We start from the raw sequence: 23,837 nt of genomic DNA, 5'->3' as shown, positions 1-23,837 counted from the left end.
ATTCTTTATTTAGCTGAGAACAACCCATGCTTTGTAAATTTAAGGGGGGGGGGGGGGGGGTTGCAAGCTCGCAACCCCCCCCCCTGAATCCGCCCCTGCATATATTCAAGTATAGGACAATATAATAAATAAAATGAAATATAGGGGGAGTCCCTGGAGTTACCCCACCCCTCCTGTTTGAGAACTTGGAAACGGTCGAGATCCACACCCCTTAACCGTATATATTCATGTTTGTGACAATATGAAAAATCAAATGAAATATAGGAAGAGTCGCTGGGGGTCACCCCACCTTTCCTGTTTTAGAATTTTAAAATGGTCCAGATCCCCACCCCTAAACCATATATATTCATGTATGGGACAATATAACAAATCAGATGAAATATAGGGGAGTCCCTTGGGTCACCCCACCCCCTCCTGTTTGAGAATTTGAAACCCGTTGAGATCGCCACCCTTTAACCATATATTCATGTATGGGACAATATAAAAATTCAAATGAAAGATAGGGGGAGTCCCTGAGGTCACTGTTCACCCTTCTGTTTGAGAACTTGGAAATGGTCAAGATCCTTACCCCTAAACCATATATACTCATGTATGGGACAATATAACAAATCAAATAATATATAGGGGAAGTCCCTGTGGTCACCCCAACCCTCCTGTTTGAGAACTTGGAAACTGTTAAGATCCCCACACCAAAACAATATATATTCATGTATCGGCCAATATAACTAATTAAATGAAATATAGATGGAGTCCCTGGGGTCACCCTACCCCTCCTGTTTGAGAACTTGGAAACCAATGAGATCCCCACCCCTAAACCATATATATTCCTGTATGGGACAATAAAACAAATAAAATGAAATGTAGGGGAAGTCCCAAGGGTCACCCTACCCCCAGTGGCGGATCCAGAAATGTTCATAAGTGGGGGGCCGCTATAGTCACGCTTCAGTGATTCCCTATATAAGCAACCAATTTTTTTCCCAAAAAGGGGGGGGGGGCGGGCCCCCTGCCCCCTAAATCTCTGCCTACCCCTACCTGTTTGAGAACTTGAAAACCGTTGAGATCCCAACCCCTAAACTATATATATTCATATGTATGGGACAAAATAACAAATCATTTACATTTACTATGGGCAGGTCAGTCAGACCTCACCTTTGATCCCTGTTGTAGTGAACATTTGTCTGATTCGTGTCTCATAACTTTTGTAATATAGAACACAAACTCAGTTTTCTTTCCAAGGAAACCAGTCCATTCATACTATTACATGTTCATACTAAGTCAACTTGAACTTCTTGCAGTCAAATAAAACTAAGGTTAACTACCAAGTAAAACAACTGCAATCATTGGGAACTTGTACCACTGCAGACTCACCATAGAAATATACATTGATATATGCATTGCTTTTGAAACCTTGATAACATATAAATTATTTGCCTTAATAAATAAATCATTAGATAAACATGAATGCACTATATATGAATGTTTAATGTTGAGGCAACATTGCCACAGTTTTCATAATTACGGTTGCCTTGGTTTTTGGTTAACTGCCTTCAGCGCTTACAGCGCTTTGATTTATTAAAGAGAAACCACTTTAGTAGGTCAATGATGTTTGTATGTAGTTATAACAGCATTAGAAAATCTCATTTCCATTGTGTGTACTTGGTCCTCCATCCTCAGTCATGGATCAATAAATGATTTGAAATATTTGCCTAGTTTTAAGTGTTGCACATGAGAGATTTGACCAACAATCTGATCTGTGTTTTGTGGTAATAAGCATTGAATATAACATTTCGATGAGGAAAACTTAAAAGTTAAGAAAAATCGAAATGACAAAATTTGGCAAATATTCCATTTGTAAAGGGGCATTACTCTAGAAATTTAAAAGGAATGCCACCCATGTTTAATCTTGATCTCTCACAGTGTGTTTTGTGTATAAGTTTCATAACATTTGGTTGAGGCAAACTTTAGTTTTAGAATGAAAACCAATTTCAGGACATATGTAGGTACAGATAGACAATGTTAAACTTAATGTCACCCTCTGCTTTGGTGAGGGCAATTAAAGCTTTAATCTTTTCTCTGATCTTTTTTTATTGTAAAAGATGAGCAATAACCAAGTAATTGGATTTACAATACTTAAAATTAAACAAGCTATGCAATATAAATAACTTTAATAATTAGGAGAAAGAATTTAGCAATTCAATCACTTCTTCTTCTGCTAGCTTAATAAATTGTTTTTTCTTTTTCTTCTTTGATTCTTCCATATATTGTTTTTTTATGATTTTAACATTCACAGAACACTTTTTAACTTTTGTCTGTCTTTTCCTTGATGAAGTATCGATTCCCTGATCTTCCACTAATTTCAATAAGTTTTTGTATGGTTTTTTAAATATCTCTTCAATACTAAAATCTCTGTGCTCTGATTTTGTCACTGTTTCAGTATTTGATAATTTTTTAATGACTTGCTCAGCAATATCAACATTATCATCTTTAATAAATGGTTCATTGTGTGCATCCTTCAGGATTTTATCTTCCTGAAATAACTCTATCATCTTAAGCAACTCCTCTTTGGCTTGTTCAATAAATTGATTATCTATAAAACCATTTCTTTTCAAAAGTAAATATTCCTCCTTTAGTTCTTTTAGCTTATTTTTACACATTTTCAAATGAGAAGCATTTTCATCCAAATCATCAAACTGTTTTAATATATCTTTCAATTTTTTGAAGGATTTACAGTTTACAATTTCTTGCTTCAAATTCTTTTTATCTATTTTATCACAATTGTTACATGCTAATTCTTCTCTAGATACAAGAAGGCCTAAATCTTCCTTGTTTTCATCATCCGCTGTACGATTATCTTTACTGTCTTTATTTAAAGTATGACTTTTTGGTGCTTGTCTGACAACAACATCTCCTAGATCTTCACTATCGCTCAGTTCTAAGTCATTGATCACATTGCTTTTTCTCTCCAATAATTTATTACTAACAACTATTTCAGGTTTGCTGGTTTCAAAGATGTCTTTTCTAGTTGTATCTTCTTCCCAAAGGGCCTCTGGTTGGGCTTCCATGTCCTCATCAGGGTCTATAGATAAGTCCGCTGGACTAGGTGATATGTTGTCCTCAGGACTACAATATTATAGATTATGTATCAATATTGTACAAATATAACAAATGTATGAATGAAAAGATAAATGACTGGCAAATATTTCATGCATTAAGCAAGACAAAAGAGAAATTGAGTTATTATTGAAAAGAAGCTCCAGGACATCTGGATTCAAAAATTAGTACCCACAAAAATAAATTAATTCACGGTAAATGAAACCTAAATCCAAGTTACTTGTTGAAAAATTAAAACAAATATACGTGATGCCACTATCAGTGTTATAGAACTACTTAACTCTATAAGTTTTACTGTTGAGACACAAAACAAAAAAAAGGCAAAAAACTAACAAACAAATGAAAATTTTATTATAGCCATCTTACAACAATGGAAAATCTTGTAAATTTTAGAACAAAAAAATATAGTAACTAAAATTGAAAATAAAATGGGGAATATGTCAAAGAGACATGAAAATGAACGTCATACTAAACTCCATATGTTACATTTTTGTTTTTCAATAATTTTTTTGTACATAAATGAGGCCATAAGTTTTCTAATTTAAATTGTTTTACATTTGTCATTTCAGAGCCTTTCATAGCTGACTATGAGGTACGGGCGTTGCTCATTGTTGAAGTCTGTACAGTGACTTAAAGTTGTAAATTTCTGTTTATTTGGTCTTTTGTGGAGAGTTGTCTTATTGGCAATCATACCACATCTTCTTTTCTATATCCAAAACATTACCTATCTGTTTGAAATTCTTCCATAGTTAGGAAAGAAGACAATGTACTAGGCAGATCTACTGTTCCTGTTTGTACCTGTAAAAGAATGGAATAATTATATTCTTATTTTAGTTTAAATGTAGTTGCATAGCTACTGACAAATAGAGTTGAAAATTACACATAGTAAAAAAAATAGGGCATGGGTAAAATCTGTATGATATGGGTTGCCTCTCATTAAAGCAGAAATAGAAGATAGATAAAAAGTAAAATAACAAAAATACTAAACTCCAATGCAATTCTGTATACAAACCATAACAAATTTGAGCTTTCATCTGATTTCTGCATGGAATACTAAGGACTTTTGATAATTGTAAATTGTTGTACTAAAGTGTTTCTGTTTCTGCTTCAGTAAATAGTAAATGTCAAATTTGATGGTGGGGGTTGATAAATAAATTTTGTGTTACGAAAGGATAATAGACCACTTTCGAGTTCATCCGTCACCGGAAAAAACTCGTCAATTATACGCGCTTTTATCACCGTCATTTGTGCGTTTTGGGGCGTCGTCACTTCCCTTCCAATGTTGAGCGAGTGGTTGGAAAACTATAATTCTATATTATACGAATTATTCGGCAAATTGAATTCTCAAAATTGACAATCAACACTGCTGTCATTAGGGAATTGTCAGTAAGTACCTACAGAGCAACCATTATTTCTAGTTTATCCTGCACAAAGACGATCACTAAGACGCTTGATGAACGTAAATAGTGCAGGGATACAGGCGACCCCCTCTATCTGGTAAATGACGTCATAAAGGCGTGCATAATTGACGAGTTTTTGCCGGTGACGGATGAACTCGAAAGTGGTCTATTCTATTAGATTCATCATAATCAAAGATGTAAGGTACACTGTATCAGTTTAAAAAACACAAACTTATACTGCATTCCTATAGATAGATAACTGAAGTTGAGTGCCTTTCTTTTGAATGGTGTATGGCCAAATTGACCAGATATTTGACTCAAAATATCCTTTATTAACTATAAGAAAGAACAAGCTTAATTACAACATTTATATATACATGTACCTGTGTTTGAGGAAAAACATCTAAGCATTTGTAAATTCCTTCATACCATCTCGCAGAATGAAGACCCAATGACTTCCCCAGTGCCCTAGAAATACAAATGTCAAATCAGTCGAAAGAGTATCCATTTATAAAAATACAAAACAGTTTGAGACAAAGGCAGAATTTTAATTAGGATCTCCTCACAATGCCAAACCTTATTTAAACTTAACTGCAAAACTTTTGGCTTGTATTATATAAAGATACTTTATTACACAAATTCAATATACTGTTATTGACCTCAATAGTATATTAAATGTGTGTTATGTCATGTATGAAGTATATAAAGATAATATGTTTAATTTGGATCTATGATACATAGCATTAATCTGTCTAAAAGTTAAAGGTTTAATGGGGTGTAATTTTTTCCTCAAAAAAGACCCAAACAAATCTGAATAAATCTAAATTTGTACCGGTAAATGAAGTTTATTTTTTTTTGTTTTCATCTGTAATTAATCAATAAGTAGTTGACAATTTTCGGTGAAGCTTCAACCAATAAGTAAAATTGCAATTAAATGTATGTGTGTTATTTTGTAGTATATTCAATTGATTTTTAACTGAATTTATTAATGGTATATAACTTGTTATTTGATATGATTTTTTGTGATTTTAATGCCACTTTTGGGCTATTTCGTGGTGGCCAGTTTTTAATGGTGGAGGAATGCCTGAGTGCCTGGTGAAAACCACCATCATCGATAGGTAACTGACAATCCTAGTCAAATAATATTGTAGTGCAGTGCACCTGCACAAGCAGGATTCAAACTCGCAACCTCAGTGTTGACTGGGTAGTAATTACAGTAGTATTTATTTAGACCACTCAGCCACAGATGCCCCCTACAAGGCTACAACTTGTCAATTTTTTTCACCAGTGCAGTGGTTTCAATCATTTTGATTTTCACTCCTGTTTATTTAAGCAAGAGTTCATTCTAGCCATAACTCCTATAAATGTGTGAGTTTTATGCGTCACAATACTTTTAAATAGTTACATTTTCTAACTATTTTCAGAATTTCTGAAGTCGGTCTACACTTTAAAGTTTATCATAAGTGTAACAACCTACCATATTCTGCTGACCATAGACAAGAAAACCATGTTCTGTGGTATAAAGTTTCCAATGGATATATTCTGACTTATATATCTGGTCATAATTAAGGAGAAATATAGTATTTTCTAATCAATGATGAAAGGCAACTATTATTTAGACAACTTTTCAGGTCACAAGAAGTTTAGAGCTTACTGCACTTAATTATTAAAATTTCATGAAAATCTAAGGTTTTGCATAAAATTGAGATTTGAGATTGTGTATCAAGATTCTGATTTTCTTCTTTTGGTTTATCAGTTTAATACTCTGACAAAACTTTTAACTTCAACAATCACAACAATACATTATGATAAGTTTTTTTTTCTAATTTACACGAATTTTTTGCACACTTTAATACCATAGATTCTTATTATATAAGTTAAAATAAAAATGACCACTAAGAAAATTGTTTAACAATTTAAAAAATTATTTCATTTGTAAATGACTTATTTTTACTTACCGTTAATTCCTTTGTAAACAACTCAAACATGCATTTTTTTCTGAATAAAACACATTATAAAAGGATACACATATGTGTACTTGCAGTAATTGCACATTTGTGTCATCAGTCTGGCCAAGCACATCATTTGTCGCAATAAATAAACTATCATCTGTTGTGCTGGTAGATATACTTCTCCAAGGTACAAATCACACCTAAAAAAGATAAGTGGAAACTTTTACTAGATCATCCTTTCTCAGAAACCCTAATACATGGTGATTTTCTACAAAAGCCACCAAAGATCTTCAGGCTTTTGTTACTGTTTACAACAATAACATTAAATAAAATATTGGTAGTATTATTTCAAATTCAAATGGTTTATAAAAAGCTTATCAATTTAGATAAGATCTGTGCCAAGGTTGATTTAACATATGATAAATTTAACTTACGGTCCTCCAAATTGTCAAAGCAACCGTGTATGCTAATTAAGTTGTCAGAGTAGAGGGCCCACCAAGAGGTGATGCTTAAAAAATGTAGTTTAAGTCATCCCCAATAAATAATAAAGGAGGCAAAATATTAAAACTGCCACATAAAACCAGCAGTGGCTCTTCTCATGACTAAAACACAATAGCAGGGATCTTGTTTACAAAATAGATCTTACCCTCAATTTAGAACTTGAAATGTCATCAAGGGACAGTGGTTTAGGAACGGATCACTGTAGCTACAAGGGTAGGTTTTTTTTCACTGAAACATGTACAAACCAAACCTATAGTTATTGTGATTACTGTCTAATCTGAAGTCCTACATTAAGAAAGGTGCTGAGTATTCTTTGAACAAATTGAGAACATGTATTCTTTTAAATTTTACCTAGATGAACAGGACACCTGTCAAATTTTACAAAATGTTCTCCACTGGTTGAAACAGGTTTCACTGTATTTACTATTTCCTTACCCATCAAAATGGTCTTTAAGTTCTGCAACATATTCAAATAACTTCAAGTCTTTGTATCTGTTCAAACAAGTCTTAATCTGTAAAATAAAATAAATATAAGCATTCTCATAAACATCAAATATTTTTTTTCTGAATGACAGACCAACATAAAGTTACAAAAAGAGGTATTCAATTCTTAAACAAAATAACAGATGAAAAAAAAGCCATTTATTTATGTATATCTTACTCTTTTCAGTCCTTGCATAGATTTTTCCCTTCTCCACTGACTGTTCATTTTATATACCATTCTAGACAAAACATAACTCTCCATTGTAAGAGAGTCCTGCTTCTCTAAAATAGCTAAACTGTCTGACAACATCTCTTTCATAGCAGAAAATCCATCTATAAAATACACACATTATTATTCAAAACCATTTAAACACATTTTCATGTACTTCTAATCATGCTAATTGCTTTAAATATAATATATTTGAATGTTTAAAGAAATCAAAATCATATTTATATGAGAAATTATTTGAAACTCTAATTGAAATATGAATTTATTTATAGAAACATGAAACAACCAGCTATCAATCATTCTATGATATGAAATAATTATTTAAATCTAATACATATGTTTTTTTTTAAATCAACATCTTCAGACAGCAAATTTCATGTACATGGCGTACCAGTACATTTGCTTTCATGCAAACTGATTTAAAACAGATCATCTGTTCATACTTTACTTTGAAGGAACTGAAAACAATTCAACTTTTTCAGGTAATTATTACATAAGCCATAAACATTTATGCCTTCAATTTTCTTTCAAACAAAACCCGAGGATCTTCAAGGGTCTTTAAAACAGAAATTAAACTGGAGCCTTGTCAACTGTCAGAAAAAATTACACAAACACAACACAAAACAATAATTTTGCAATGAACACATACAGATATATTGTTCAATTCTGAAAATTATTAAATACTTGGCATGCTTAGTGATCTAAATGAAATATTTTGACAAAATATAATTTTAAACATTTAATGTTCAAACCTTCAACTTTTTTAATCAATAATGTCTTTATATAACAAGTAGGAGGAGGTAACTCTGTCCTTTTCATGACTGGCTTCATCTTCTGACTTTGTATCACTGCAAATAAAAAACAGGATTTTTTTTCAAATTCTGATCAATTGAATTCAAAATGTATTTCTGCTACAGTTTTAAACATTCATTGTCAAATGTTTGTGGTGATATTTAGAAGATAAAAATTATAGTTTACTTCAAAAAGAAAGAGAATTTCTTTGCATTTCATCACATTTCTTTTGGTAGATTGATCAACTGAGTCCATTTTACATGTGTCACCATTTCTAAGTGAAATTCAAATGAAAGCATCAAAAACTAATTTTTGTTTGTTCTTCTTTTCTTATTTTATTTTGTCATGAAAACCTACAGATAATTATAAATTAAGGCATTTTTATTATTTTCACAATGTTATTTTACATAAATATTTTGTACATGTACGAAAAAAAACCTAATCTGTGGTGTTATGGAGTTGATAACTTATTCATATGAATAGCTTAGGTATCAAAGATTGGGAAAAAAAATCTGCATTTACCCTGTTCATTTAAGCCATATTTTAAGCAAGTAATAATGTATAATGTACAAAATTGGAGAATTTCTAATAATCTCTAGTAATGCATAATCAATAGATGATTTTTTACTGAAAAGTTTGAGACAGCAATTAAGTATTCTAGCATCAAATGAGTCAATTCTGTACCTATACAAGATAAGCACTTGGTGAATTCACCACCAGATGTAATTATTTTAGCATTCCTGCTTGGTTAATCTGATGTTTTGCAAGTAATATTTTCCCTGTTCATTTGCTGTTACAACATGTACAAATTTTTTTCTAAGTGATTGAGACTATGTTATTCATGTAAGGAATTTAGTAAGTTTTGTTCCAGATATTTTTAAACTTTAACAACAGACCAGCATCAATATCATAGAGTAGAATGGGATATATACAAATCAAATGAAGAAATTATCAAAATGGGATCAAAAAATAAAGAGAATAATCATGTTGTGAAAAATAGATTAGAAAATTGATAATTGTGGACAAAACAAGATTTAATTTACTAAGTGTTTGTAGGCAAAACAGTGTATATGATTTACCATTTTTGTTTTGTTTCTGCTTGCAGTTGTTTTTGTTCTTGTTTTTTTTCTAGGGGTGAGGGTATTTTTTGGGGATGATTTAAAATCAAAGTGCTTGAAAGAATTGAGTGGTAAAGATTGCGTTAATTTAACAGTTGGATGTAAAATTAAATAGTGTATCGTCCGCAGACAATTGGTAGTTGATTCAGCTAAAATTCTGGACAATGGGAGATAACTCTAATTTTAAAAGATGACTTTTACAATGACATCATTTATATCTTTAGAACAGATATTAGATTCCTGCACCTTGTAAAAATTATGTAATTTTCTATACAAATGTAACATCCTTTTGTGACTTGAATACCTGAGCTTACATTGATAAATTTCTGGAAAATGTTCATGGATAGGATATATTTAGACAATATACATATAGTGTCTTGAAATATGAAATTTATTTGTATGAGGCGTAGAAATGGGGGAAATGCGAAGTTTTACGAGTATTTTCCCTGTTTTAAATACAAATAAATTTCATATTTCAAAACACTATACAAATATTGTCTTTATACTGAAATCGATAAAAAATAAATAATAAAAAAAAAATATGGAACAAATATTGTTAAAAAAAAAGTGTTTGGAATTTCTCTCTTGGGGTACCATTTTGGGGTATTTCCCTATGAGCGTAGTCCAGGCGGTAAGACATTGACAGTTCAAGGAATTAGAAAGGGAAAATGAACTTAATTAATAACATTTATAAACATGGTATATAAATTACCAATTTGAAGACACAACAAGTTTAAATTCATAAAAGTTTGACCATTGTTACTACACGTTGTCATGGTTGTGACGTGACGTTGTTGTTGAAATACAGTAGTTCCGGTAAGTAGGCGGGGCTTATAGGTCAGTTGAGGTCATTGATGTATAAAGCTAATGTTTATACGTATAGCTTTATCTGTCTAGTAAAATAGCTGATTGCAGTATAACAATGTATAGAAAGTTATGATCAATGCACTATATTGTGTGTATCATATTGGTAGTGATAAGCTTTGGAAGATTTAAAAATCAATTTTCAATTCAGTAAAATATGGTTTTGATTGCATTTCATGCAATCTTTACCCAAAAAATCATAGATGTAATAAAAATTGTCTTTTTGAGGTATCAATTTATAAAGATAAAAATGAAAAGGTTTCCTTTATTTTAATATAGTAGGTTATTTTAACAAATCCTACTTAAATTTTAACCAATGTAAAAAAAGTTAATTGATTTTGACAAATCACATTACATTTTATAAAAAAAAATAACGGTAACTATAGTTATTTCAAACCTCTGATGAATCATGGTAAGGAATATTTTTAACAATTTGACACTCACGGTAGCCGAAAATGACAGTTTGACACCTGACAGTAACGAGCATTCCTACCCTCATACATGTATGTACCTCTGGCTCTAATTAGGGAGAAGACTAAAGGTAAATATGATACTAGGTGTGAAATACACCTCATCGCTAATACTGGCTGACCCAGCCGCTTGAACTTTTGACGCATACAACAATCACTTTTCCATTGTGGCGTCAGATATTTTGTTTTATGACGTCAAAATTTTACCTGAACCTGTGTGATATCCAGTAATGGCTGACAAATAGCGATAAGGTGTATTGAGAAAGCCTGGCGGTTGGCATGTGTCCATCAATGGTTACAAATTTTTACCGTTTAAATTAAAACTTAAAGTAAAATATAGTTCTCCCCTTTTGACAATATGCTGATGTGATGTCTGAGTGATAGTCCTTTGTGATGTATGTAACCATTGTAATTTGTTACCCAATTTCCCATGCATGTAACCATTGTAACCCGACTTTCCGGCCGAGTTCACTTGAAACTCTTGAGTTAACTTTACATACACGGGTTTCAACAAAACGATTTTACTTGAACCACTCGAGTTAACCCCTCGAACCCTGGTTCCAACCCTCACCGAGCCAGGGTTAAACTCGAGAAACTCTTGAATGACGTCAAACCAATGAGAATATTTAATTTTTTATGCTTGGTCAGGGCCTTAACCTAGAGTTGCTTAGAGTTGTTCCGAATATCAACTCTAGTGCGTTCACGTGATAATCTATTCACTCTGAAGTCGATTAAAGAGTTTCAAGTGAACTCGGCCTCCCAGGCTAGTTACCATTTTTACTGGATTCCCCATGCACAGCCATACATGTACAGTTTGCAACAGATAAAGCCGCTATTGCATATCATTTACTTAACGTCCATGTTTGTAACCAATGTAACCAATTTAACCATTGCTTCAATGGGGGTAACAAAACAAGATACCTATATTCAGGGGGTGCGTCTAAACACTGCTAAGGAGTCCTTAGTGAACTAAGGACTTATAACATGCCACTAAGGACTAGATGGAGTGCTGTTACATGTAATTTCTTTTCATATTATGGTAGAGAATGATATTTAATGCATCAATTTCAATTTTTGTAGAAAATAAATCATAGATAAATAAGATATTCAACATTATTTAGACACGTGCCTGTATTTCTTTGATGTGCCGAAAATCAATGAACCGTTTGACACTTGTCTAATTACATAACTGATTACACGGGAATCATGCTATTTGTTGTGTTTAATGGACAAGATTGGTAAAGTTGGATACTAATAAATGAATTGTTGTTGAAATACTTTTAATGTGTTTTTATTTCAGAATGAAGAAGTTTTTTTTTCTCAAGTGTATTTTGTAATTATTTCTTGTAAATAATAAATGTGTCTCCTGGCCAGAACAATATATTATATCTAATGAAGGTTTTTTAATTTGATGTTCATATTAATAAATGACAGAATATATATATATGGTGGTCGTGTGGTCTAGCGGGACGGCTGCAGTGCAGGCGATTTGGTGTCACGATATCACAGTGGCATGGGTTCGAATCCCGGCGAGGGAAGAACCAAAAATTTGCGAAAGCAAATTTACAGATCTAACATTGTTGGGTTGATGTTTAGACGAGTTGTATATACATTATGTACACAGCCATGTATCACCATCATTGATGGCGATCCGATGGATACATCTGTTGTAGGGTTGTCACTGACTCAGACGTACTTATATATATATATATATATAAGTACGTCTGAGTCAGTGACAACCCTACAACAGATGTATCCATCACACAGATATTTACATTACATTTCATAGCACTGAATATAAGACATTTAAATGTTCAAAATCGCGGCTGTGTTCGGGCAACACTAGGTCTTTTTGTCTGGCATGGTTTCTTTGCAAGTCTTTGGGGTAATGGCATGGTTTTGATAAACCCCAAGGACGCCACATGATTTTTTTTCAATTCAATCGTACTCGTACATATAAAGCAGTAATAGAAAGTGGAAAAATAAAAATCATGTTTTATAGTTTTTTTTTCGGAATTTACTCATGTTTTAGTGAAGCCATTTGTATATACAAGCATCTTTGTCGGAATTTAAATAAAAACAAAAAAATTATAAATATATATATTCATTTTGTCTTCGATGTCTCTTACATAAACATTTTACCAAGCTGACCACACTCTTACTTATTAGTTGGCGCACATCAAAGATAAAACCTATGGCAAATAACTTTGCCGTCGGGAAATAAATGAAACAAAAGCAAAATTATTTGTCCTTTTAATCATTTTAAATAAGAACAACACATTTTATTTTGATAATCAAGTATTAATCTTTTCGATACAATTGTTAATTACTTAGGTTAAAGAATATGATTGTTTAATCAGCTGTTATATTATTTGGCACGTGTCAATCGGTTCATTGATTTTCGGTAAATCAAAGAAAAATGGGCATGTGTCCAGAAAATGTTGAATATCTTTTTTATTTATGATTATTTTTCTATAAAATTTGAAATTTATGCATTAAATATCAATCTCTAACATAATATGTAAAAATAACACGTATAACAGTAGTCCTTCTAGTCCTTAGTGGCATTGTATAGTCCTTAGTGCACTAAGGAGTCCTTAGTGGCATTGTATAGTCCTTAGTGCACTAAGGAGTCCTTAGCAGTGTTTAGACGTACCGATATTCAGGTGCACATTTTGTGCCATATCTATTTGTGATGGGCATGGTAACTATTTCTTTTAGCACTAATGAGTACTCTAGGGATAACTAATACACTAGTATGCACCATTTAGATTATAAGACAAGATTTAACAATCTTACAGATCTTGCTTATCTACATGTACCTACAACTGTTACATGTGTACTTTGTTTACAAAAACACACGTGGTCCGAAATTGTTTTTCATATTATTGTATATCCGAATTCATCGATTCTTTCTATTTTTTGCGATACGATCGAAGGCAAACCAAAAGAGAAAACGAACAGATCCACGTCGGTTAGCTTCCGGCAAACATTTCAGACAAGTTAGAAGAATAATCTGATTTTTTAGTAAAGAAAACAGATTTGTATTTGCCATGGGGCTTTGCAAATGCCCGAAGAAGAAAGTGACAAATTTGTTTTGTTTCGAACACAGAGTCAATGTCTGTGAAAACTGCTTAGTCGCAAATCATCAAAAGGTATAAAATGTAAACATAAAAAAAATGTATTTCTGTTAACAAATAAATATCATTATCAAGGTAGTTATCTTTCTCTAACTTTGGTTAATATAGTGACACAGTATGCTTGGTGGCTGGTGATGGTCTATATAACTTGTAATCTTATGTACATTGTACATCATCGGTCATGTCTCTGAGTCATGATTACAACTGAAAGGAAGTGCTGGGTCAGTTCCTCTTTACCCTCGTTTTACGATGTTGGTTAACTGATAGATAGATCAATGACTCATTACTTTCGATGACAGAAACCAATCTAATGCTGTACAGTAAACATTTTTTTCTACGAAATTATGTGTGTCAGCATACACTCCAAAACCCATTTATATGGATGGGGGAGTGTATCATATGCCAACTGATGTCCCAGAGTCTGTATCCTAGGTGTTAGATAATAGATTTCTGCCATTTCACTGTCGTCTCAAAACTTTGGTCATATTGGTCATAATAATCAAATTACTCACTTGACTAAAAATGTGACTACATTGGACATTAGCCAAATAAATTGTGAAAATGTTTGTAACTTTTAACTATGTTTGAAATGATGATAACTCTCAGTAGTAAATAGAGTTAATCTTCCACTTCTTTTTTACAAAGATTACAAATTCTATCCATTGCCTGAAGTCCCCTGTATCTACCTACATGTATCTGTTTCTAGATTATCATATGGTTACTTATTCTGATTTTATTCTTCTGAACTCTCATATTCTTATTGCCTATGCCCTATAGTATAGACATATAAGGTTCAAAACTTATATTTCTCTGTGATAAATCTATGTCTAAGTATTTTGCTAATGAATTCATAAAATAATACCAAATTAAACTTTTCTTTTACTTGTTCTCATTTTTTTTAAATATCTACATGTAATCCTTTTAGTGACCTTCTAGGATTTTAAATTCTATGTGAATAAAAGGAGATGGATATGAGCAAGGACACAACACCACATTTGTCATAACAATAATTTATATATAAAGTATGTTTATTTCAGTGTATAATAAAGTCATATTTACAATGGTTACAAGACAGTGACTACAATCCTTTATGTGTTCTGTGTGATAAGAATCTGTCTGATGAAAACTGTGGAGAATGTGTAAGACTGACATGTTATGGTATGTACAAAATGTATGTGGACAAAACTTACTCAATCAGCAATTTTCAGTAGTTCTGATATGGTATAGGTACATGTTTGAAATGAATAATATGTGAGGCAACATTTCATACTTTTCACAAACATAACATTTTTATCATGATTATAAGTGTAAAGTAATCTGCTACTGCTTTTAGTCTACCAGTACTCAGAATTAGGGTCTTGATGCATGACATGCTCATTCATTAATGAACTACCAATAGCTTTCAATTTGTTAAATAAATGCCACTGAATATTATGCACCATTAACTTAGTTTCATATTCTCTGACAGGAATAGATTAGTATCAAGTAAATATGTTAGCTTTTTCTGCTAATATAAGTTTTTAAATAGAAAACTCAGAGAAACAGGATTTGTCACCTTCACTGTTCTCAAGTTAGTTCTTTTTTTTTTTTACAATAATAGAAAAATTACTCAGTATGTAGAACAATGACTTTTCATATATGGGCATTTGTGTCCCATTGAAACATTCTTTAAAAATGTTTTTATGAATATTATTGCAGATGTTTTTCACTGGTATTGTTTAAACAAATATGCCCAACAATTGCCATCCAACACAGCACCAGCTGGTTACACTTGCCCGTGTTGTAAAGCTGGGATATTTCCTGCCCAGAATGTGGTGTCACCGGTAGCTGAACAGCTGAAAGAGCACCTGTCTAAAGTTAATTGGGCTAGATCTGGATTGGGGTTACCTTTGGTAGGTATATATAATTCTTATTGGAATAAAATAAGAAAGTGATATAATGTAATTGCCTTTGAGACAGTCACACACCAAGGATCATGGGCTGGTTAAGGCCTTCATTGAAATGACCTGAAGGCAGATACATGTACAAAACTTCTTGTTCTAGAAAGGCAATAAAAAATGATGTTACACAATTAAAAAAGAAGCAAATGTCATTTAAGTAAAAGTACCCAAAAATGAACTATGAAATGGGTGGCTAGCACATGTAAGTTAAAAAGGATCATACTCTGACTCATGATGTTAAAGAGAATAGTTGCTTTTGCCATGAATGGATGCGATTTTTACTAAAATGAAGATTACTGTCAGGTTCTTTCATATGCTTCTTAGCACTATATAGTTATGTTGTTTTTGCAGCAATGTTAAAATCCAATCAATTTGGTTATGTCTATGCTATATTTCTCAGCACGTTCCTTTAGACTAGTCATTCCTAGTCGTTGGATTCAATAAAATGCTTTAAAAAGAAAAAGAAAAAGACAATGAAAGACTGAAAAATACAATTGTTTCATTTTTTCCCATTTGAATATTTTAGATAGAAGAAACAGAGGCTCCAGTGCAACCAAAGTTTGAAGAGACCAAGATCACACATGATAATCCAGTCAGAAAAGAATATGCACAAACCACATCCTCCAGTCCCAAAACAACACCCAATCATACACGTCCCAGTGCACATGTAGCACCAACAGTCAATTCAACACATAGTGTTATAAGTGTAGATACTGGCACATCAGTTAGAGGCTCTGATAAAGCTTATGGTGTTGTAGGTACGTATGATACTGCTTAAAATTAATACATTTGTGTTCAGTTATATTATGTCACTTAAAAACTACTTTGCTGTTAAAATACAGTTCTGTGATGATTTAAATGGCTATTGTTACATTTTTGAATGTAAATAAAGGGCAGTAAACATCTTAAAGCAAGTGGAGATACTGGACAGTGATTGATACAGAACTCATTGTTAACAATAAAGCTTATGTCATGTATGTTGTTGTTTTGTATCATTTCTGTGTTTATAAAAATACAAAAACTGGTACTGGAGAAAGATATATTATTTTTAGAGGAATGCAAAGAAAAAAGAGTGTTTTTGAAAAATGAAGAATCAAGATTACAATACAAAACAGATCATCATCATCATCATCATCATGTGATACAATAATAAGTGACTGATCCTGTTAAAGAATTCATAAAGTAAATCATTTTTATGCCCCACCTACAATAGTAGAGGGGCATTATGTTTTCTGGTCTGTTCGTTGTTCGTTTCTTCCGTTCATCTGTCTGTTCATTCGTCCCGCTTCAGGTTAAAGTTTTTGGTCAAGGTAGTTTTTGATGAAGTTGAAGTCCAATCAACTTGAAACTTAGTACACATGTTCCCTATGATATGATCTTTCTAATTTTAAGGCCAAATTAGAGTTTTTACCCAAATTTCACTGTCCACTGAACATAGAAAATGATAGTGCGAGTGGGGCATCAGTGTACTTAAGACACATTCTTGTTTTTTATGTAAAAGAAAAGATAGGAAGGCTAAATGGAGAAATTTATGATATTAATTGACATTTATTTTTTCAGATCCTAGAAAAGTCTTTGACACAACAAAAGATGATTATTTAAATCTATCAAGTGACCATGATGATAACAAATACAGAAGAAGATCAGCCATGGAATGGTTAAAGAATTGGCTAAAGTAAGTAGCAAAAGTGGAAATAAGGGCAGTTGCTTTATGATTATTACTCAATAAATTCTGCTTGTTAATATAGAAATTTCTATTGGTCCAATTATAAGATACACATAAAATTACATCAACTGTCAATTTTTTCTAAATCTACCTTATTTCAAGGTAACTTTTATCTTACCGTACTTGTACAAAGTCAAGAATAAAATTCTATTTTGCGATATGATTTTTTTGAAGACTTTTTATCATCAGTATGCTATAATAAGAAAAGAACACTTACATGACTTAGAGATACACAACTTTACTATAAATTAGTCTTTTTAATGTAAACAATATTTTATTATGAATTATACAGATTACAATATACATTCACATTTTAATCAATATTGTGTCACAATTTTAAAACAGTTGAATATTGAAATGCAATAGTGTGAGTGTAAAGCAAAATTATATCCGGGTGAAATTTGATCCGGAGGAAAAAATGTCACAGTAGTTGTTGTTTTTTTATCCTGAGGAAAATATTTCCCTGGGATATTTTTTCCTTTGCCGTGAAATTCTATCTGGGTAGTTAACTTATTAAATAGTTATTAGAAAAAACTTATCCTTTAAAAATACTATGAAATAACAAATGTATTTGAAATAAAGCGAAATTGTTAAAAAACAAATGTATTATAATGGGAAATAATTTCACAAATTATCCTTGAAAAAATTTCCTGAAATATTCAAGTCAATATCATCCTTTTAAAAAGAAAATTATCATGAAACATAGGGAAGAATACCAGAAGTCATTTCAAAGATCGTAATTGTGAAAATAATATGATGATTAAATAAGGTTAGTGTAATACATGTAAAAGTGAGTTGTTTTCAGATCTCAGCACAAATATAAATTTAAAAGTAAGGTAGAAATATAGTTCCATTACTACTGGTAACAGTAAGAGAAGAATTTGATTATGGTGATATTTTAAACTTTATAAATAGTTTTGTCTGGGGACAGAGATGTAGCTGTTGATTATATTGAAATCAGATAAATAATAGCATAACAATATATTGGAATAAAAGCATGTTTAACAGCTGGATAGTTTTTACCTGTGAAATATTATCTGTCTTATTAAATCAAGTTGTAAGTCATCTTTTTATATAAATGAATATATAAAAAATAAGATTCAAAGAAAAATTTCTTTATAAAATAGATTCAGAAATATGTTAAATTAATATCTTTAAAATATGAATTGCTCATAATTACCTCCCTTTGATAAATTATGCAAATTTGGTCTACCTTTGTGAAACATTTTATAATTCTAGTCAGGTATATATTGATTGTGAGTAACTTACATAGTAGTTAATGGGACTCTATTTCACACGGTTCTGTGAAATATAGTACGGCAAATATATACCGGTACATACTATCCGCATAACACAGATAGTTTATCACTCCTCTGGAAAAAATCAACCTGTGAAATACCATGCCTGGAAAACAATTACCGGGAAAAATTATCCTCAGGATAAAATATCACAGAGTAAGAAATAACCCGTTACATAAGCAGGTCATGGTGTTCTATTGACAAATATATTCTTGTTTATGAGCATTATGTTTTCTGTCTGTTTGTTTGTCCATCTGTCTGTCCAATCAATTTGAAACTTAGTACACATGTTCCCTATGATATGATCTTTCTAATTTTAATGCCAAATCAGAGATTTTACCTCGTTTTCATGGTCCACTGAGCATAGAAAATGGTAGTTCGGATGGGGCATCCATGTACTATGGACACATTCTTGACATGAACTGCTTTAAAAAAAAATAGTAGGTTTCTTTTCCTAATTGTCTGTTTCAGGAACCACAAACTGGTGTGTTTAAATTCTTGTCATTGAGTTAAAAATAAGTTTCATGTTAAACTTACTTATGTCAACAGGGTAATAAACTTTAAACAATCGATCATTGCTCTATATATAGGAAAAAATATAATGTTTACTTCCAGATCAAGGGATGTTAAAGGGAAGAAAAAAGATCCAGCAGCAGTGAGGAAGAAATTCTTTTTAGTTTTATTACTTGGACTTATAGGTTTTATAACTGTGATTATCATATTCCATAGACTCGGCAGAGAGGGATCAGATGATGACCCTTTGTTAGATATGATGGCTAATCCAAACATTAGAGTAAATGAAAACAGAGTGTTAGGAGAGTAATATATTATTTGAATTATTTATATGTTTTTTTCTGTATCGGAACACAGATGCTTGGTGCTTAGACCTCCCTTTTTTGGTGTCTAACCTTGTTTTTAGTAAATATTTTTTTAAATCATTTTCACTGTTTAATGTGTTCTTGCTCTTTCCAACAGAGCATTACAAGAATATTAAGAAGAGAGGAGCAAAATACAATCACTTCTGTAATTGTTATGTCATATGGGTAAGAGTACAAAAACATATTTAAAAAAAGTAAAGTAAAAATGTAAAGAAGATTTACTGAAGAATAATAAATACAGGAAAAAGGGGGTCTTAGCACCAAGCACCTTTGATTGGATGTTATTCATGTTAACCTGTTATAATTGTGGTGCATATTTATGGTCATTTATTAAGACGCTTTGTTACTAGATTATGATGGAGGTTGTACTTTTCATAAAGATATACAAACAGAAAATGTAATCAAAACTGGGAATATAAATACAGGTTATGTAATTGAGCAGCAGTTTTCAAGATATATAGAAGACTTTCCTTTTTCATATTCAAATCAAAAGCATGATGTGTATATAGAGATAGGAATAGGGCAAGTCAAAGAAATGTGCCTGACTGATTCATTTCCTTGTTATTTTGAAAGTAAATAAAATTGCTGGTGGACCATTTACTGCTTCCACAAGAAGAATATGCATGTAATGCTATACAGAAGGTGATGGATCTGTGAACTTTGTGCTTAAGGATGTTCGCTACTCTGTTTCAAAATAACAAGCTTTTTATAAGACTTTCATGAATTGATAGTTTATAAATTAAAGAACTTAAAAAGTAGATAAAAATTAAGGGTCGGTGTGCTTGTTTTTGAGATATTATCCATTTAAAATTTAGCGGGAAATTATTCTATCTAGATTTTTCATCTTTTAACATTGGCACCTTTTTTCTTTCAAAAACAATGAAAAATAACAAGGATTTATTAAGATTTTCAAATATGGAGTTTAAAACTATCTGTAATAAAAATTATGAAAAGAAAAGTAGGGGTTAGTGGGCAACATTTGTGAATGGCACTACATGGATAAAAGCAGAGGATTCTGAAAATCTGGCAAAACTTCAGAAACAAGAGGAGCAACCATCCTTAAAAAATCTGTATGACCTTGAACTTCAGAGCTTAACAGGATCTGTTTTAACTATTAACTTTTGATCTTAACAAAATCAACTTTATTGTGAACTTTTTAGTTAAACAGAATGCTTCACTGGGAACTTTGGAAATTGTTTTGTGAATTTAGGGCGAAATAGTCTGTTTTTAGGACACATACTGTTTAAATGCATAAGCATATATAATTGCAAATTTAATTGTAACATCAATAATATTTATTATATATTGGTCACATACCTTACAAAACATTGCCTCATCATATTTCATTATCACTTTTAAAATGTCTATGAACAAAAAGCTTTCAGTTATAAAACAAGTTATCACGACAGTTAGCTCAGACAAGATGTTATCAGTGGTTATGTTGGCAAATTGGTGGAAATGAAATTTTAAGTAGCTGATGTTAAGATTTTATTCTGATGAGGCAAAAAGTGTAAATGTCTAACAAATTAAAAACAAAACATTTCAATATATATATATATATTTATCAATGCTTGTTCTACTAAAAGACTCATCAGTTGTGAATTGAAAATTGATAGATAACTTTTTATCTATAATCTTCTCATTGCACCTTTTTTTGTTTTATATCTGATTGCAAGATTAAGGGTATTTAAAATAATTGTTCACAAATAAAAGATTGATTTTTTATTTAAAATCTATGTTATCTGTACTTTTCAAGCCTTTCTAATTTGATTATCTGCAGAAATAAAAGTTAAGTATGTTTTGTTCTTTCATTGTCGACTGATAATTGGTGTCAGACAAAATGTTTTTGTAAAGAATCAAGTTATTTATAATGAATTTTTGTAGAGTGGTAGCTATTTTCAAAATTATAAAACTGCATGGCATGTCATGATAATATCTGTTTTGTAGATCATTATAGAAGATATTCCATTCATTTGCACATAGCAAACAGAACATTAAATTAGTTTTTGGAGGAAATTTCTATGCGAGAGTAAATTTAGTTTTTGGAGGAAATTTCAATGTGACAGTAAATTTAGTTTTTGGAGGAAATTTCTATGTGAGAGTCACAAGTCTATAAAATTTTGATTTTGTCTAAATTGTGGTCTTCAATTTCATACTTGATTTGGTCTGTTTAACATTTTTTTATTCAAGCTTCACTGATGAGTTTTTTGTAGATGGAACGTGGGTCTGGTCTGGCACAAATATAAAACTTCAATCCTGGTATCTATGATGAGTTTAAATTTATTTATAACAACATGCATTGACATTTTATAATTGGATGAATACATGCAATTCTCTTACATTAATATTTCACCATTTGTTTGAACTGATACAAAAATAGAAGTTGCAAACTATGCATGGGGGAACAATGGGGACCAAAGCTAAATTGTATATATAGTGCTTATAAAACTGTTATGATATTGACACAATTCATTTGCTAACATTTTCTCAAAATCATAAAATATCATAATTATATAGTATCATACAATTTTTTATCACTTGAAAATACATGTAAGCATTAACATATAAATAATGATTGGTATTGAACTGGAGAAGAAAAAACAAAAATATTTTATGCACTTTTTAATGAATTATTCACAGATATATTTGTCATGTAAGTTAACACTATTTAAGGTGTGTTTAAGGTAATAATTTTCTTTGATTCTTCTAAATTTTTTGTGTATACAGACATACCCTAACTTTTTATCATGTTTCTTATTCCAGCAATGTTTAAGTTTTATTTTGACAAAATATCTTCTAACTGTACATGATATGTATCAACAAGTTGCCTTCAAAAATATCATTTTATGATTCATATTCTCATAAAGGAGAAGTAAGATAATGCCTCTTATATTACCCCTTAAATTCGGAAGAATAAAAAAAAGTATAATATCTAAAAGCAATAACTTTCTTCAGATGCTCTCTAGACTTTAAGTCTGTCAGATATGAGTAATTCTATATATGAATTTTGCCCTACATATTTGCTCTATGACTTCAGACTTCTTGCTTCAAATGAAAATTGCATCAACTGCCATAATAGCCTAGTAGTTTTGAGAGCTTGTCATAGTAAATTATAATATTTCAATGTCAGCTATTGCTTTTTTCCAAAAGGTATTTGGTGTAAAAGATGTTTTATACACAATTTGTTAATGTGGATCTTTTATTTTGCCTTATGGCCATAACTACAAACATAACCACTTAAAAATGTTCATGATTTCAGTGACATCAATACTGACAATTAACACAATTTTAAAAGGATTCATTGAAGAATTTGTCTATTTTGCTATTTGGGTGGAAAATTATGGTCACCATGCCTTCTGCCCTTTTTGAGTTACATGAACTTCTTTTTTTACAATATTTAAATGCTTATTGTTATGAATAAAGATCTTTATAAATGTCTTAATTTATTTTTTTATTATTTGAAGAACAATTATCTTTATTCCAAGCTCCCTTCAATCTATCGGTAATTAACATAATTGCCCTTCACTTGCAACTCATTTTCGTTCAGTTGTTTACATGTCCCAAATTGAAGATTCCACACAATACTTAGAAAGTGAAGGGTAAATGCAGAGAATTTATTTTAATGAGATTGAGCTAGCTTAAGCAACCCATGGATTTTTAGTTTTCTCCGTTTTATAATTATATCTGTATTACTATCCAAGACAGATAAAATATACATAATTTCTGTTGATCAGGTAAGTAGTTCACATAATTATATATTGTCAGTATATAACATAAATAATAAATACTGCCAAAATTAGACTGCTTTAAGCCAGTGACAAGGGGAGATGGAAGGATACATCAGAAATTTATGAATAAAAGGAAATGTGGGGTTTGTTATAAATGAGGCAGCATTTATTACAGGAAAAGAAACAACATAAAACAGTATAATTATT

The 23,837-nt window shown here is 31.2% G+C and overlaps 2 protein-coding genes across 2 annotated transcripts; one reads left to right on the top strand and one right to left on the bottom strand.

Annotated features, from left to right (window-relative positions):
- Positions 1-2,132: 2,132 nt before the first annotated feature.
- Positions 2,133-13,778, bottom strand: LOC143068799 (uncharacterized). The gene is made up of 9 exons (XM_076243102.1): positions 13,743-13,778; positions 8,429-8,524; positions 7,626-7,780; positions 7,400-7,476; positions 6,538-6,663; positions 5,989-6,066; positions 4,895-4,979; positions 3,836-3,909; positions 2,133-3,120 (listed from the first exon to the last, which is right to left on the bottom strand). Exons 2-9 carry the CDS (start codon positions 8,505-8,507, stop codon positions 2,172-2,174), a joined length of 1,623 nt encoding a protein of 540 aa, XP_076099217.1. The 5' UTR covers positions 8,508-8,524; positions 13,743-13,778; the 3' UTR covers positions 2,133-2,171.
- Positions 13,779-13,869: 91 nt separating this feature from the next.
- LOC143068800 (zinc finger protein-like 1 homolog) lies at positions 13,870-23,340 on the top strand. The gene is made up of 6 exons (XM_076243103.1): positions 13,870-14,075; positions 15,098-15,218; positions 15,759-15,952; positions 16,527-16,758; positions 17,561-17,675; positions 19,640-23,340. The coding sequence occupies exons 1-6, from the start codon at positions 13,974-13,976 to the stop codon at positions 19,845-19,847; spliced, it is 972 nt and encodes a 323-aa protein (XP_076099218.1). The 5' UTR covers positions 13,870-13,973; the 3' UTR covers positions 19,848-23,340.
- Positions 23,341-23,837: the final 497 nt, after the last annotated feature.

The sequence above is a fragment of the Mytilus galloprovincialis genome, chromosome 3, assembly GCF_965363235.1.
Source record: "Mytilus galloprovincialis chromosome 3, xbMytGall1.hap1.1, whole genome shotgun sequence".
Taxonomy (NCBI): Eukaryota; Metazoa; Mollusca; class Bivalvia; order Mytilida; family Mytilidae; genus Mytilus; species Mytilus galloprovincialis.
The sequence above is the reverse complement of the archived record's forward strand: the minus strand, read 5'-3'. Positions and strand labels throughout refer to the sequence as shown.